This window comes from Pungitius pungitius, chromosome 8 (genome assembly GCF_949316345.1).
Source record: "Pungitius pungitius chromosome 8, fPunPun2.1, whole genome shotgun sequence".
Classification (NCBI taxonomy): Eukaryota; Metazoa; Chordata; class Actinopteri; order Perciformes; family Gasterosteidae; genus Pungitius; species Pungitius pungitius.
In genome coordinates this window covers 6812145-6829694 of record NC_084907.1, presented here as the reverse complement: position 1 = coordinate 6829694, position 17550 = coordinate 6812145, and the positions used below count along the sequence as shown (strand labels likewise).

The following is a 17550-nucleotide window of genomic DNA, read 5'->3' as shown; positions in this document are numbered from 1 at the left end:
CTGTGTGTGTTGTTCTTTTTAGTATGCGAATGTGTGATTCTTTGGCTTCGAACCAAACAAAATAGCAAATTAATTTATTGTAGGCCGACAACAATTAAGAGTGAAACATTTTTTTCACTTCACGATGGTTAAGCTGTGCAAATAATCCACGGTTCTTATAACTCCCTTCTCATTTTCAACATTCAAAATGCTCCCATTCCATTTATAGAGCCCTCATTTTCAAGGTATATAACCGCGGTTATGGCAAAATCCCTGCATCCTTTTTTCACCGCCCTTTCCTGCCTCACACACTGTCGGCCGTTGAAGAGGAGCTACATTTCTGCTACCGCCCGTCAGGTGGGCTGGCCTCTCTGTTGGCCATGTGTTCTGCGGGCTCCTTCGCCTGTTGGCGCTGTGCACACGCGGAACGGCATGCTTTCCGGGAAGTCCCAGTTTAGACCTCAGGGTGCTATGCCAGGTTTAGCTGGCTGCACCGGCGCTCTTCTTATAGCCACCGATCTCTGGACGCTTGGAGACAGAAACTGCACGACAGAAAGATTACTCACGTCTATAACGTTCCTACATTCCTAGATGCCAGGGACTCTGGAGCACCCCCCGCTCCCCGTCCGCACAATATATATATGTATATATATATATATATAATTTATTTATTTATTATATAAACATTGTTTTTTTGCAATTACATTCTTTTGTCACGATTCATGCAGTTCTGTCAGTCAACACGGCTGTGAAGACGCGATGGAGCATAGTAGACGATATGCTTGCTACACTTGAAGCTTTGGATTGAGAGTGGAGCACGTTTACCGGCAGCGTAATGTGGATTGAAGCATGTGCAGACGCACGCGTGAACGCACTTGCAGGACATTCTGTCGCTTGTTCACGCATTCACAAACACCTGCTGCACATTATGCCAATAGTTAATTGGAAATCACTGTTGAAAAACCAAATTCTTCTGAGCAACAAACACCAGGCCCGACAAAATCACGTGTATATTCCAGCTCGGCATTTCCCAAACACTTCCTTTGAGGAGGAGGTGGGGTCTCTGTTCCTGCGTCTTGTGATCGTCTGAGCTCACATAACAGCAGATTAGCTTGTGAGTTTTGACATTTGTGCAGAGTCATCTGGTTTTCTGTGATGAAGGTGTCCGTTGTGGGAGAATTAACATCGCTATTGTTTTACTACCAGGCGGTAAAACAACCCGACCACCTTATTTTTTTTGTTCTTCCTGTCGTCTCATTGTTTTTTGACTCTTCGTGAAAGATGTTTTTCCACCACAATGCGGTTAGCTTCTGCTTACATTAATAAACAAAAGGTCCAACTCGCGTATCACGAGTTGAATTTTATTTTGTATATTGGTCTGCCAAATACAATTGGAGTTATTGTCCTATCAGCTTTCGGTTAGTGTCGGAACTCCTCACCACAGCTTCTAAGAGCAGACGTTTTGTAAAATTATACTGTGATGTTTCAAGACTTTTCAAAATACTCATTGCACCATAATCATTTCCTAGAAGTAACACATAATAAGCCATAATCCCCTTCATCTACACTTCACCTTAATTGTCACTTGGACGTTATTTGGCTCTGGGGCCTGAAGGTTAATCTCTACCCAAGAGAAGTTCATTTTTAGTTCATTTGATTTTTCTCTGAGGGCATTGATTCCCTGGTTGAGGTGCCTGCTGAGTGATGGACTGAAACCTGCAGTAACTCATGTTCAGGGAAAAAGTGTTCCTCCTCGTTTGAACTAGTGTTGGTTACCCAAAAACAGTGATTACACCAAAGTGGAGAAGTCAAGCTTAGAATAGTCAGTATAATTACAGTGTCTATAGGAAACACTGGAGGGTACTTCACAGTTAACTCATCTTTATTTAAAGTGCATGACCGCTCTGCTTCATTTAACTCATCTGCCAAGTGTAGGAATAGTGATTAGGTTTAATTTGAAGATGAACATGGTTCTTTGGCAGAAGGGGGGCTCGACACGCACGCACGCACACACTGAATTGGATATTTGACACCACGCTAGCTGTCTCATTCTGCTGGCTGCTTTTCTCTGTGTAGCTTGTTTTTTTGTCTCCTCTCATTGTGTGCTATTCCTGCATTTTCAGGAGCTTTTGTGTCCTTTCCTCCTCTCAAGCAAAAAACCTAACAAACAGTTCTCTGTGGTGGCAGATTTCCTGCGCGCTGACTACATCGAGCACTACATAGTGTGTGTTTTTGTCGCTCTGCTGGTAGTCGGCTTACTTTTGTGTGTAAGTGCGGTCGTAAACACACCGACTGACTCTTCCGAGCCGAGATGGGCCTATGAAGGAGGATTCTTTTTCCAGGTTCCTCTTTGTTGTCCCTGCAGGATGACAGAAAACAGCTTTCCGAATCGACTAAATCTTTGTTTTTCATGTGGGGCCGAATTGACGAGCGCACAGTCAACAGGCTGTGTGTTTTATGAACGTGGTTGTGTGTGTGTATTCTTCTTAGCCTTCTTTAGTGTTTTAATAGTTCAGCCACTATTTCATTACAGAAAAGGTTTATGGCGAGGTAAATTGTGCACGTAAAAGACTCTTGCAGCCCTACTAGCGGACTGTTATCGGGATGTGATCCCTCTGTTTGCCCTGACTCTGCATGTGTTTGTGCAGGTATGCACACGTGTCGTCCTGTGAAGTGTGTGTGCGTGTGTGTGTGTGCGTGCGTGTGTGTGTGAGCTTGTGTGTGGTGAGAGGGCTCCTTGTCAGACAGCTACTTTCTCATTTTCTCCGAGCAGTAGGCGGAGTCTGGAACAAAGAAGCCTTATCCCATCCACTGGAGCCTGCGGGCTGGAAGCTTGCTGCTGCCTGCTCGCCGCTCTGCAGTGGTGGAGCCGCTGGGTGATTCCTCCTTAAGAGTAAGAGCCAGTCACAGAGCAACCTTTTTTAGACCGTTTTATTTCTGGCGTCTAGCTGCTGTCGCCTGGTAACTCGATGGGCACCGGTTTGCTCAGAAGATACAAGAAGGAAAACGATCCCGTCTATTATTGTTTACAGCGAGTTGTTTTGTTTAAATGTACAATAACACGTACCAACTGACACTTCACCAAGTGCCGCACCTTGAATCTTCACTGGCCAATTACAGTGTGGCATCAGCTGCCTCTGACTAGGGTCTTCATGTTAATGTTGTGACCTAAAGTTTGGAATGAGATATGTTTTTGAAAAACAGATCCAGTGGCGCAAACATCAGCAGGGTATTAAGCACATTATTAACTTGCGTTAAACTGGATGTATATGCTTATTCTGCTTTTTGGTAGTGAATAAAGATAAAGGCTACATTCAGTATGGCCAGTATGCTGCAGTAAGTACTGTAGCACACAGAAACTCTACTGGGAACTTCATCAGCAAGTTGTTCTCATGGAAATTTCCCCAAATAGGGGAATAATTTGATTGTGTGGAGTGTGGAAAATGGTTACCCTCTTGTTTTACATGGTTCTGAACAAGTTTGTGTGTGTGAGAGAGCATTAGAGAAAATAAGGAAAAGCTTGTGGGGATTCTTTTTCCCTCCGTGTTCTTGTGTTGTTTCTTTCCAACCTTGTTGTGGTTGGTCCCCATATCCGATCTGTCCCAGCTTTGATAACAATGGGATTGCTTTAGTTATTTCTCTGCAGTTTGTTAGAAATCTACTAGATATTTGATAGTTGTCTGGATTCATGTTTGGAAATGATGAAAAAGCTTATCTTCCTTGCTTTAGTTATTGATGTAGTACATGATTTAACGTGACCTCTTTTTTATATTACATGCTGTAGGTTGAGGGGAAGAAGATTAATAGTCTGTGTTTATGTACGTCTATTTTAATGGATACAAATATTGCTAATTTACGCACAGTCCTGCTCCTAAAACATGGACTGAGGGGAGGAAAATGTCTAAAGAGGTTGGTATACTTTCTCTACAGCCTGGGTACGCCCTGTGGCACAGACCTTGCTGAGCTTAGGCCTGGTTGTAACCTGCGGTTGAGCCTTCATACTCCTCTCCTTTTTCTCTATTTGGTCATCATCTTCTACGACATGATTCTTCCCAGATGTTTTCTGTGTGTATCCCTCTCTCTTTCTCTCTCTGTTCTTGCTCTTTATTTATTTCCCGAAGGAATAGGATATGAACCGCTGCCCAAGACTTATTGTGAGTTTTGTCTGAAGGCTATAGAGAACAATTGTGAGAAAAGGCCTACAACTTTTATAGCACCTGTTTGTTTGGTCCAAAGTACAATATAGACGATTTATTAAATTGTCCCTCTACTAAAAAACTTTACATGTATTTAATTTAGTTACTGGCATGTTTGTTTATTTTTGTTGTTCAAAAACATCACAGCCATGATCCCTAACTTGAGCTTAAGTTGAAGACAGGATGTCATGTGATGTCAAGACGCTGTACTTGATGACAGATCTCAATGCTGTAATATTGTTTCGGGATCTACGACCACATCATTTATGAACTGAGGTCTGCACTCTGCGTTTTTTTAAATGAAGGCATCCTCTGGTGATTGACCACATCTAATGACCACCAGGCTACATGTAACGCAGACCTCTACGCTCTACTTCATTGTGTCAAGATCACATTTCTTAAACGGGTAGAAAGCTCTCTCAGGCTCTCTTAGCCTCTCTAGCCGACTAAGAGTACACCTGTTGATTTGCCTGCAAAATAAATGAATAAATAAAAACCTGTACCGGAGCCAGATGTTCGAACGCTTCATCACACAGAAGCTGCTCACACAGGTATGTGCTTACCAACATGCAGCGAGCATTTGAGCTACATGTTGCAGGCGGTGTTGAGGCATTCATGTAACTCTTGAAATGTATTCAGCCCTTTCCCTCGCCTTTTGCCATCGCCCCGATGTGTGATCGTGCACATCGCCATGTTGACAAAATATCTGTTTAAGAAAAGACAGAAGTTGTTGGTGACAGGCGTCTTTGTTACGGTGCTTATAACATGTTACATTTCAAGAGCTTTAACAGTGTTTCCTGGTGTATGATGCAGGAATACGATTCTCAGCTCCGCTGTGCATTACTTCGTCCTTTTAGCCGTGGTCCAGGTAAAATACATAATAATGAGTCATTTTTCCCGGGCCAAATATCGAATTGAATCGAGTTTGACGTGTCTGCTCTGTGGGAAAACACAAAAGCTTGTCTGTGTGTCTGTTTAGGCTTTATATAAAAAAAGCGGCCAAGATCCCCCCTCTTTAACCCTCAGGAAGTTTGCTGCTGATTGTGAGTGAGAACAAAAAAAGAGAGAGACAGAGAGGGGGGGGCGTTCAGCTAATGCAAGCTCTCTGCACAAACGAAGGAAACTACTGACCTCACTCTTTCTTGTAGTAGAAGTCCGGACCATTCGAATGCAGCTCCCCACCTCTCCGCCGGTCTCCCTCTCTGTATTCTGTACAGACTATTTATTTGTGGAGGACGCTGCTGTGGGCTCCAGATGCTTGACCCAGCAGTCAGGTTGCCTGGTCACACAGATTTACAACTGTTTGCCTGAACTTGTTGTTTTGCATCCAAACAAAACCTTAAAGGCCTGCTTTGACTTTTTCACTCCACGGTCTGTTTTGTATTCTCGTACAAAGACTATTTTTTTTTCTGTAGAAAAGCCTCCCTGTGTCTGGGGAAGAGTTACGAAAAGAGAATTTCCTGTTTGACTGCAGTTTATTTATACATGTCATACTTTTTTGTACATTTCCATGTAGGCAAGAGGAGGTCAGGCAGTATGTATTCATATGCAACGTGTTTAAAGAGGAAAGAAGAGACTGCGAGAGGAGAGTACAGTAAGCCCTGCACCCTGTAACTGGGCCTCAAATTGTAGGAGGAGGGTGCACAAAGGCTGTTATATACATTTGAACACACACACACGCTCACAGACCACATTTGACGCACTGCAAAATAATTGCTACCTGCACGAGGAGTATCAAGCCCCACCACTTCACTACACACCGTATCAAACGTTTCATTATCATCAAAGCTGGGAGCTTGTGGGGCGGAAAAAAAGACCAAAATCTGCGTTGTGTCAAACTGTCGTTACCAAAGTCCCTTATCGCTGTTTTTTCAACGATTAAAATGTGAGCTCAGGGTTGGCAGGGAACAGAGGGATCTCGTTGTGGTGAGAACTAATTCTCCCTCACATGGAAAGTTTCCCCGTATGAACGCTGTGTTTGGAACCGACGAGCCAACAACCTACAAAGTCGGATGTCTGGTTTATCGGATTAATTCAAGTGTTGAGATACAGTTGGCAATAACGGCTGCGTTAGTCCTGAAGGATTCTGGTCCGGCAGCAGTGAGGGCAGCCAGCTTCAGGCTCACTGCAGAGACCAGGGAACCAGTCTCAGAGCTTTGGGCCCTGATTTGCAGGGGTACGTTTGGAGTCCATCCATGTTGGATGAAGTTATGAGAGCAGCTTACCCGCTGTGTGCGTGTGTGTAATCATGTGTGATCTTAGCATTAATAGCTTTTGCTGTTCCTGCACTGTTTGACACAAAGCCACATGTACAAATGCTCTCTAGTCCCTCTTTATCTCTCTGTGTGGGTTTGTCCTCATCCTTTGTTTCTCTCCCTTTTCTGTCACCAAACACCAGCTGCCGCCAGTCTTTCCTCATCTTTCATATCAGCTCATGCCTCACATCGAGGGTCGGGCATTTTCTAATGATTGCTAAACATTGAGATGGTTACCCAGCTAAATAGCATTTTATTTATTTATTTATTTATTTGGAGATGGTAAATCACTACTAGACCAAACCCCTAAAATACACATAAGCTACACAACCTAATGTGCAGGTTAAATGAACGGGCCTCCCTCTGCTCCCCAGGAAGCCTAATGGAGACTACCGCAGCTCCCACATCTCCAAGGACCAGAGCCGGAGCCCAATCGAGCGCGTGGTGGTGCCTGGCCCTCTGGGAGTCCACAGCAACCACCTGTACAACCACGCCCACCATCACCATCATCACCACCACCACCTTGCCTCCCTAGCTGGCATGGACCAGCCACTGGCGCTCACCAAAAACAGCATGGTGGAACCTGCACGCAGCAGCACGGCGGCTCTGGCCACGGTGCCGCATGCCGTCAGCGCTGTAGAACGCCAGCAGGTAACCTGCACTTCCTGTGTTGGTTTTGGTTCTAGCTCCGAATACAGCTTTTGAAAAAGTTTGGGTTAACACTTCAACTTGGTTGGCTCCCTCTCATGATGTGACCAACGTGCTTTCAAAAGTCTTCTTGGATGTTGGTGCTTTATCCAAAACTGTTGTAAACTAATGGTCAATACATCTTTTTGTACATAAATATGTCCCACGTTTTTTAAAGTTCTAAGCTCTTTTCATTTACCCTTCGTACGTCCCCTCTTGCCCGAGTTGTTTACGTTGTTTTGGTAATTTGTGTTTCAGAATCGCCCTTCAGTGATCACATGCGCCCCAGCCAACAACCGCAACTGCAACCAGTCTCACTGTCCGGTCTCCCACAACGGCTGCACCAGCCTGGCTAACAACTACAGGAGGATCAACAGTGAGTGCACACAATGCAGGTGTATGCAGGGGTCATGCTAGCAGGGGCAACGCATTGTTACCAAGTAACCTACACTGGGCACCTCCTTTAAAGTCGATTCCACTAAAAAATGCAGTGAGGGAAACTCATCCTCTCCCACTGTGCACATTCACACTGTCTTACAATTCTACTGTTGCTGACAAAAAAAACCTCTACGTTTTCTGTCAGTGAGTCTGTTTCCTTGATTATTATTTGTATGTTTTTTATTTATTTTTTATTTGACTGCGGCGTTTAGCTCTGTACCGTAAAAGTCCCGCGAGGCAGCAGCCAAACCATGTCTGTTTCATCCAGTTGGTCTTGTTTTCTGTGGGTTGATAACTCAACTGTGGCCGTTCTTTACGATCCCTGTGGAATCCCTATGATCTCATTGAGGTTAACAATGAAATCTAAAACGGCGATTTAATACAAAAAAACGGCATGAAAAAGTGAAGTAGATGTCAGTTAGTAATTTTCCATTGACCTAAAATGCACATTACCAATGTTTGAACTGATGCTAAGCAATAAATTCCGCACTTTAAACTTTACTGTGTTTTTTTTTTTCACTTGTGGGAAATAATCTGTGCCTTCTCCTCCCTGCTCTAGCCAACACGGCCTGCGACCCGGTGATCGAGGAGCATTTCCGCCGCAGTCTGGGGAAGAACTACAAGGAGCCGGAGCCCACCGCCCCCAACTCCGTGTCCATCACCGGCTCGGTGGACGACCACTTCGCCAAAGCCCTGGGCGACACCTGGCATCGGATTAAAAACAAGGGGAGCCCCTCGTCGTCGGGCAACAGCCCAAACTCCTCCCCTGACAGTCTCATGGTCAATCACAACCACTCCCCTTCCGTGGTGTCCTGAAGGAAGAAGGGTTGAAGAGGGGATCCTCCCCCCAACCGCCGCGGCTCTAATACCCCCCGCCCTCGTCACTTTGGTCTATCACCAGCATCCCAGAGGGAATGCCTGCCTGCTGGTCTGCTAAAAACATTTAACCCCCCCAACTCCCCCTGTTCGCCCCCACTCAGAGGATTGGTGAAGAAGTATATCAGACAATAATCAATAATGAGCAACGATGGTTGGACTTTGAGACTCGACCGGAGCATCGAGCGGCTCCTTCCCTGCATGTCGAGAGTGGAGCTGAGCATCCTGTCAGTAGTTACTTGTACATAAAGAATAGAGGGGGGGGGGTGTATTTTAATAATTCATTTTCATCTTTTGTGTTTCTGTAACCGTAGTTTTGTGTACTACTTTTGCATTGCGAGATGTCCGATGTCAGAAACGATAAGTGTGAAACACTTTGGAGGAAAACCAACCACACGACCCACAGATGTTTGTCTCCTTCTGTCGCCCCCCCTGTGCTGGATTTTACTGCCGTATGTGTACACCGTCGTACAAGTGAAAGGGTGGTGTGTCAACATCGTAATCTGCCTCTGCACACACACACACACACACACACACACACACACACACACACACACACACACACACACACACACACACACACACACACACACACACACACACACACACACACACACACACACACACACACACACACACACACACACACACACACACACACACACACACACACACAGGGGCTGATTAAGTGGATTTCTACACAGTCTGGTGAAATCCAGCTTCTGTTGATTACACAAACTGTTATGGTCAAATCTACCTGGGAATAATTCTGACAGAAAAGCAAAAGCCCCATTAGTAGTAGTAAAAAAAAGAAGTGCATTTTGGGAAAATAGATTGACACCAGCAGGGCTGGGCGGTAAACAGACGTGAGTCGCTGTAGTTGAGTGTTTGTAGAGCAGCGGTCTTTTACACATGCCTTTTTGTTTTAAATAGCTGGTATCTATTAATTATTTTGAAGCAGCATTTCAATCAACTACTATACTATACGCCTTTTTCCATTTGGACGTTAGTTGTTACTTTTTCTGTTGTCAGTAACAAACATCCACACTTTACACTCACTGCTGGGTCAGTTGTATGCCATATTATTGTTTTTTATTACAATGCTTGTATTTGTTTCCAGTTAATCAGTATGGTAACACACGCATGTGTAGTGGCACAGCCTCCGGACAGGCTCTGTTTAACATGGAGCCAACAAAGGCTCCTCTTGAGATGTTGATCCATCGGCGGTACGGGATGCTGAGACACACTCGGTGGGGTCTCCGCATGGGGGCCGCTAGCAACGCGGCAATGCTTTTGAGGAACTCGGCGATTGTCAGTTTTTTTTCTTTCTTTTTTTCTCCTGACTTTCTTTTTGTACTTCAATGCTTTCTTTTTTTCCTGAACAACGTTGTAGGGTTACTGCTACAGTCTGAAATGATTTTGACTGTTGGAGAGCCATGGTGGCATACATTCCTCCTCTAGGGACCTTTGTACAGGCCTCATACACACTGTGTCTTCATGCCAACACACTACACAAATAACTAGTCCCTGGGGATTTGGGACTTTTCCAGACTTACAAGGTTCTCTTTTCCTCTGCTTTTTTTTTTGTTCTTGCGTCAACCAAATTGGCCATACTACATGATTAAGAAAAAAAAAGTAGTTTGATACCTATCTTATAGGAGAGAATTTGGGCTGACCATGATGTGAGGTCAGTGTTCTATCTACAGAATGATGCCTGATGGGTGAGCCCACTTTAAACCAGAGCCCTTTAGGTAGAAGGTAGTCTGTGTTCTCGAAGGTCCACACATTCCATCCTCCACTGAACAGATGAACAGCGGTGAAAGTTCGATACACAAAAGGGTTTTGATCACAATGCAACTGGCAGTGAATGAATTCCCAGAACAGTCCTCCCAGTTTAAATGAGCTTTCTGTGAAAGGTGCAGTGGTTTAAACAGTGATTCTCAGCAGCCAGAGTGGGGGGAGCCTCAGGAGCTGAGCTTCTGTAAGCTGGACTTAAGTTGGGAGACTGAGCTGAATGTCTGTTGGCAGTGCCACCCCCCCCCCCCCTCCCTCTGATTCTATTGACCTTGATTAAGTTTGTATTAAGAAAACACGAGGGAAAAGGGCTCCGTGTCCAGAGGGTTTTGTAATGCGATCGTTGTTTCTCATCATTTCACTACCACCCTGTAAGTAGCTGGCTCTCTTTCTGCTACACCATGTAGGGACATCATTTAAAGTAAAAAAAATAAAATAAAAAAAAACTAAGTAACTATAAGACCATCGTCACGCTGTGCGTAACGAATGTACAGAGAAAAAAAAAACGTAGGTATTTTTTTGAGGATCAATTAATTTGTTAATGATATGTAGTTATTTAATTGTTGTTTTTCCCTGTCCTTATATTGTAATCATTGCATTTTCTTTTTTGTGAAAAAAGTTGATCTTTTTTGTTTCTAGTTTGTCTTGTCAGAGTAAAGGTTCAAGTGCAGGAACACAGTAAACGTATGAAACCACAATAAGCCACTGGTGTGTAGGTGACAATCGCTAATTCCACTGGTCCCCAGAGTCTGCAATCATCAAAGAAGGTTGGCTTTCAGAGCCCTCTGGAGCGAGAAGACAGTTTTGCATTAACTGAACATCATTTTGCCACTAGCCAAGTGAGTCCAGCAGATAAGTCGAGAATAATAAACAAATCTAATTTAAAATAATTTCCACATGGACATTTAGACAGACTCCCTCCATTTCCATTTAACTGTCTAAGCAGTGAATGAGCGTCATTCTGCATTTGTAATCAAATAACATGAAACTTGTGCAGAAAGATTCAAAGAGGAGTTGGAATTTACTCTGACTGCATCTCATTGTCCAGGTCTGAAGTGGAAGTAGGATGTAATTCGTGGTAGTAATACTCTGAACTGTGTAACAAAAAAACAAAAAAAAATTGTATCAAAACAGTCAATATGTGGCTCTGTGTCTCCTACTGAAAAGGTTTTGGCAGGCCACCTTTTTTTGTACGTAAAGTAGCCTTGATGAACAATAAAGTGCTTTTAAACCACTGTGACTGTGTGGGACTCTGTCGATGTGTGTCACGCTGGAGAAGGAGCCTCGGTCCATAGGTATTAAAGGGTCCTTAGGTATTAAGCACCATAGTCACAGCAATATGAAACCGAAATAGCAAAGAGACATTTTATTATTACAGTCTTTGGTTAAATACTTACAGAAGAGTACAAGCGACACCAAAACATGAGAAGTCAGAATCGATCGCATTTTTCCCATAATTCAAGTTTCTTTTCTTCTATTTAACAGATCTCAGATCACCACTTTCCCACTGCTCCTACGAGTCTTCCAGAAACATCCAAGCATTTGTCAAAATGTACATTTTATTACATGTTAGTTCAGATAAATGGCCCACGCTAAAGTACGAAAATCAACTCCAATGTGCACAAACAAACAAATCCATGCGTCAACACAAACACCACAAAGACCTCGGGCTCGTAACACTTAATCGCTCCCATGTTGGCAGCCACAGTTGCGCAGCGACGTCTGCGTGCGTGTTTCGTATTTTGGAATCAACAGAAGAGGGAGATGGACGGTTGTCTGCAGTGTTTTTTTTTTTTTTTTTTTGAAATTTCCCAATTCATCCGCAGCGGAGCTGAATGAGCGAGCAGATGTCGCCGCCCCACGTCGTGCCAAAAGGACTCTGCGAACACGCTAATGTGGGTCGAAGGAGAGACCGCGGGTGGGAATCAAACCCGAGTGAACGGAACAAGCGATATGAACAGGTACTCGGATCCATTAAATACATACAATACAGCTCCGTAGAAACAAAGTGGGAAATGAAGTTGTTCAATCACTCGTCGTCTTCCTCCTGTAACAAACACAGAGTGTGTGTGTGTGTGTGTGTGTGTGTGTGTGTTTCCAAAAGAAAACCCAGCAGACAGAAAGGGGCCGGTTGGAGCGGCTCGTGGGTTCGTTCCTCCAGTCCTTTAGATGCTCTCGTCATCGCTCATATCCCAAATCTAATAAGAAAAAGACAACACACACACGGTTAACACAAAGTCAGTATTTTTTTCTACCAAAGAGCGTTTCGACCAAATAGTCTCAGCTCCTGTTGCTGTTTTCTTTTCCAGGGGCTCTTTTGGCTGCGTGACCTTAGCGGTGCCCCGTGTGAACGGAAATAAACTCAAGTCGTGTTTACGTTGCGTGTTTCTCACACACGAATGTCTCATTGAGCTCTACCCGGCGCGCTGGGACTATTTCCTTTTTCCCATAAAACATCTGTGAAGCCAATTCAGCGTGTTCAAGGTCGAGGGCGAACTGAAAGTCAGGCCTAATCTACGTGCAGTATGCAGTATGACTCGTGCACCAAGATCTACACCCTGAAAAGTGTGTGAGAAGCACGCAGTGACACACTGAGCACTCATTCCACACACACACGCTTCACTAACTGGCACCAACGCTCGCAACGGCCGATTGTAACAAAAACAGCTTTGGGAATAATTACTCACAATCGCTGATTGAAGAGGCCTAAACATCAGCGACAGCAGCGTGTGACACACACACACGCACAAACCTTCTTTTCACCACTGGGTCAGTAAACAGCAGCGGCCTTCTCGTGGCAGCAGATTCCTCACATTCTCTCACTGTGAGACGTAATTCACATACCTCTAACACTGACTGGAATGCACACACACACACACACACACACACACACACACACACACACACACACACACACACACACACACACACACACACACACACACACACACACACACACACACACACACACACACACACACACACACACACACACAGTTTGACACATGCATGGCGCATTCCACGGAATGTGCTGCCCTTTCCCTTTATTGTTGTGCAGCGATGTTGTGATCACATCTGCAGACCGAATGAACTATCAGGAGCTTATAGAGAACCGGGTGAAAGTTCTGTGTGGCAAACATCCGATAGGATGGAAAAAAGTCACAAATCGTTTTACACAAAGAGGCAGAGTAACTGAAGCTGTAAAAGACGATTGTTTTCACTATCAATGAATATCCCTTCATTTATTGTGTCCTGTACATATATACATATTAGGCGAAGGGATTTGTAATTTTTGCTGTAAAATGTAACTAAGCAATAAGAATGCAAATTCATTTCACACGCTCTGCTTCCATGGCACTAATTATAGCAGCTTTACACCAAAGAGACCACCTGACACATACATTTGCACAGTTCTCTGAATGGGGACCCCCCCTCCTTTCCTCACTGATTCTTTTGACCTCTTGTTTGTGAAGAACAGAGAAGAGAGTCCACATCATCATCATCATCAGAGCGCACGCCGCGAGGCCCCACAGTACATTAAAAGCCAATCTTCATCATTAGCAGCGCACATCAAGAGTTCGGTTATTTATACTGTGGGTCCACATCTGGCGGCGCCGTACAATACAAACAACACAAAGACGGCGATGGGTCTTTAATGCATTCTGAAGAGAGATAGGGCTCAGGGAGGATGTGCATCGTTCACAGGAACGCCTTCAGAAACCACTCATCGTGTCCAGGCTGGACAAAAAAAAAAAAAAGAGGTTACTGTACTACTGTGGTTTTAATAATTAGTGTACAACAAATATGCCTAAATTCATTAGAAAAATGAAAAAGAAAGCTGCTCATTAGAATATCTTTGCGAAAGCTAAACGAGCAGGTGGACACCTGATTGGTGGCTTCACTACGGGGATAAAGCCAGCAGTGGATTAGCCTAGCTTAGCATAAAGACTGGAGGAAACCTCGTGACGGTTGGATTACATTTGCTCCCAACAAGCAATAAAAGACTGGGCCGGTGTGATTGAGGACGTCGGCCCGTTGATTAAGGACGGATCCGATCCGTCTTTGCCTCTTCCTGTCGTGGTTGGAAACACGCTTCCCCCCCCCCCAAAAGGGACCTCTAAAAACCCCACGCGTCGTCCAACCTGTGTCTGGTGCATGCAGGCCAAAGACAGACCCGGGTTTGTTGGTGCGTTCGGGGAGAACGAGGGACAAATTCATATCAGAAGCTGCCCGCCCGCTTCGGCCTTTCCGCTCCACTGGGAGCGAGCTTCAAAGCTCTGTGAAACCAGGCGACACTGGAGCCCTCCCCACCCCCCCCCCCCCCCCCCTGGAGGCCTGCCACGCCGCACTAAGGGGCTGTGTGTGTGTGTGTGTCTGTGTGCGCGTGGGTGTATGCGTGTGTGTTTTGAGGAGTCTTTTGTGCAAAATGAAAGGGGGCGTGAGGGGGGGGGGACCTTATGTAACACACAACTGAAGCCAACAACTTTACTACACTCGTTCAAGCACGACTGAGTACTTTTTGATCACTTTTCAAGACACTTTTTTATACAATAATACGACTTATTACACAGTATTTTTTCATGCTATAATAAATGTTTCGTGAATGTACTGTACTATGGTTTTCTTACACTACTTTATTTTTATGTGCAATACACTAGTAGTTGTTAGCGCCAAACCCTAGCTAGTTATATCGCAACACCACACACACACAATGACAACACATCATAAAGGGATTGGCGAACGCACAATCAGCGACACACATCTTTAACTTTGAAGCAGCCTTATCGCGCCGGGACCCTGAGTGACTGCAGGTGAGAAAGGGGGCTACTGGAAGTGGCGTTTGGATGGATGTGGCGTTTCAAGTGCGCCAGTAAGCCGCGTGTAATCGCTGGGTCGAGTGTATCTGTAATCAGCCGGGCTCCGGACAACTAGAACCCCAAAAAAACGAAGGCTGGGATCTGATCAGATAGGAGAGGTTTGGGAGCCGAAGGCCCGTGAAGGGAGCCAGCGCTCTGCTGTCGCTGATTGCCTGCTCCACCCCCCAAAAAAAAAAAAAACACACCGGCCTCCGTGTGAGTGTCTTGAGCAATATTTATCTTTCTCAACGCTTCTGCAATAAAGCAAAACTAGACTGTAGCAACTGCTCAGTGGATTTCATGACATTACCGTGAGGGTTGTTTTTATTCTGTCCTATTGACAGGAATTCTTCTTAAGTGCGGGTGGCCCCAGCGGGAAGAAAAGAAGAAAAAGGGAAAAACTAGGGAGCGCTACCCAACCACGGACGCTCTTTGATATCAAACACACATCTGCTTTACATATTAGCACTGACACCAAAGCGCAGAGTCAAGCTTTCATCCCGGGGAGCGGCTCCATCTGATGTGCAATTAGTGGACCACACAAGAGTGACGTGGTTTATCACCGCTGGTCGAGGAAGAAAAGGACGAGAGCTTCCAATCTTCTTGGGATTTCTTAGTTAATTTTAGTTTTTACAAGACTTGAAAGACTTTGTGGACTGTAATCTGCACCCCAACCCCCCTCCCCCCCACACCCTGGTCTCTTTAGACATGGAAACGGGACCCTGATGGCTCCACGTGTTTGTTAAAAGGGTTGTTTTATTGTGGGAAAATAATATAAAACATTTTTATTCAGACGTGACAGGACATCCACATAGAGAGCCGTAGTGGGCAAAATGAGTCACCTGCTGCCAAGCCGTGAGTCGAAAAAGTATAATAATAAGAAGGAAGACTCGTGTAGCCCAGGAGAAACTCATTTGTCTTTTTACAGCACTGTATGATTAACTTTTAATTAAATACACTCAGTGATGGCACAGTAATTCATGTATCCATTCAGTTGCTGTAAGCGGCTTTTATCAGTTTGTGTATGCAGGGTGGACTTAAATAGAATCTATAAAATAAAGAATCTCCTCAACAACTTAAAATGTGGCCGTTTTCTTTGGATTCATCCGGATGGATCTTTAGATTTAGATCCCATCTCTCCCGCTGTGTATGGAGCTGCTGTTCTTTGGTTTGAGTGGGGGTGAGACTGCCTTAGTGACTTCTAAACACAACTGGGTCCGTCACATCTAGGGCACATTATGAGCTGCGTGTATATAAATAGCTCCCATCAACTAGCAAGGCCCAAACAGCCAGTGCTTTTGGAGCCAGTCCACAAACGGCTCCTTCTTGATGTCACAAATCGTTTCGGCCGACGGTACTTTGTCTTCACGATTAATAAATGTGTTCAAGACTCAAGAAATAATGCATGCATGCAAAAAAGAGTGGGATCTGGAAAACCACCACTGTGGTTTCACACAAAGCTTTCCCATCTGAGCCGGACTTGTTTGAACTCGTTCTTTCTGATGTACGGATCAGCGCGTGTAAACATCACCACTGGCCAATTATTTAAATCTTCCCCAGTGGTCTCAACTGTTTCCTCTAACAAATTATCTTACATGTTAGTCCAAGGCTGTGCATTTGATCGTTAGTGTTAATGAGGATGGGTGGGGGGGGTGTACTTCCCCTTCATCCCTCCTCATAAGCCCCCCTTGATCGCAGGCTTCACACCCAGAAGGGGGAGGATACAATCAAAGAGAGAGTCGATACCTGGAGGTGGACACGCTGGTTTGAAAATGTTCTCTGCTCGGGGCAAACACTCCACAACTCGTCTCATCAAATGGGGTTTCCTGCTTTGTTTCTTTCTGTTCCATTCACGAATGGAGACCACAACAGAACTGGATACGACCAAAGAAACAGAATTTTTTTTTTTTTTTCAAGCGCTTCAAATGAGGTCAACGAAAAGGGAGATATTGAGTTTTATTAAAGTACAGGAGCCGCTTCATGCGGCAAACCATTTTTCCCAGGAGGGTTTTCTTTTTTAGCTCCTCCACTCATTTATAGAACGTCATGGCATTGTCCATGTGCTCTGGTGCGGTCATCTACAATGATCTCTACAAAATACCTGGTACCATAAGCTTTAAACTGTGAGATATACAGTCATCTTTCTGGGGCCATGAGGACGTTTTTTGTGTTTTTTTGGATGGAAAACAACTTCGCAGTAGTTTTTAGTATTCTTTAAAGCCCCTAAATATTCAGTAGCCGTTTTATTACTGATCCATTAGGCTTCTTGCCAAATGACAGAAAACCCAAGAAATATAATTGGTTAAATACATATCCAGACCATTTCTTCCGTGAAAAGGATCCAGTGTTGAACCCTATTGGGCCTTCCAGTAACACAATCTAACACATAACAATGTACCATGCACGGAGCAGAATGAATGACCTCATGCGGCCCGCCATAACTCAGACTGCCACTGCAGCACGCTGCAT

The 17550-nt window shown here is 44.6% G+C and overlaps 2 protein-coding genes across 5 annotated transcripts in view; one reads left to right on the top strand and one right to left on the bottom strand.

The window, feature by feature from the left end:
• The window catches only part of vgll4b (vestigial-like family member 4b), a 29050-nt gene extending 17590 nt beyond the window's left edge, over window positions 1–11460 (top strand). For both annotated transcript variants that reach the window (XM_037448513.2, XM_037448512.2), the window contains 3 exons: window positions 6805–7081; window positions 7376–7493; window positions 8115–11460. In XM_037448513.2, the coding sequence (XP_037304410.2) occupies window positions 6805–7081; window positions 7376–7493; window positions 8115–8371 (652 nt within the window). In that variant the 3' untranslated portion in view covers window positions 8372–11460. The remainder of the gene's footprint in view (window positions 1–6804; window positions 7082–7375; window positions 7494–8114) is intronic.
• A 106-nt stretch (window positions 11461–11566) lies between these two features.
• Window positions 11567–17550, bottom strand: part of atg7 (ATG7 autophagy related 7 homolog (S. cerevisiae)) — a 41654-nt gene continuing 35670 nt past the window's right edge. For all 3 annotated transcript variants that reach the window (XM_037448510.2, XM_037448509.2, XM_037448508.2), the window contains exon 19: window positions 11567–12423. In XM_037448510.2, coding sequence (XP_037304407.1) covers window positions 12391–12423 — 33 coding nt within the window. In that variant the 3' untranslated portion in view covers window positions 11567–12390. The remainder of the gene's footprint in view (window positions 12424–17550) is intronic.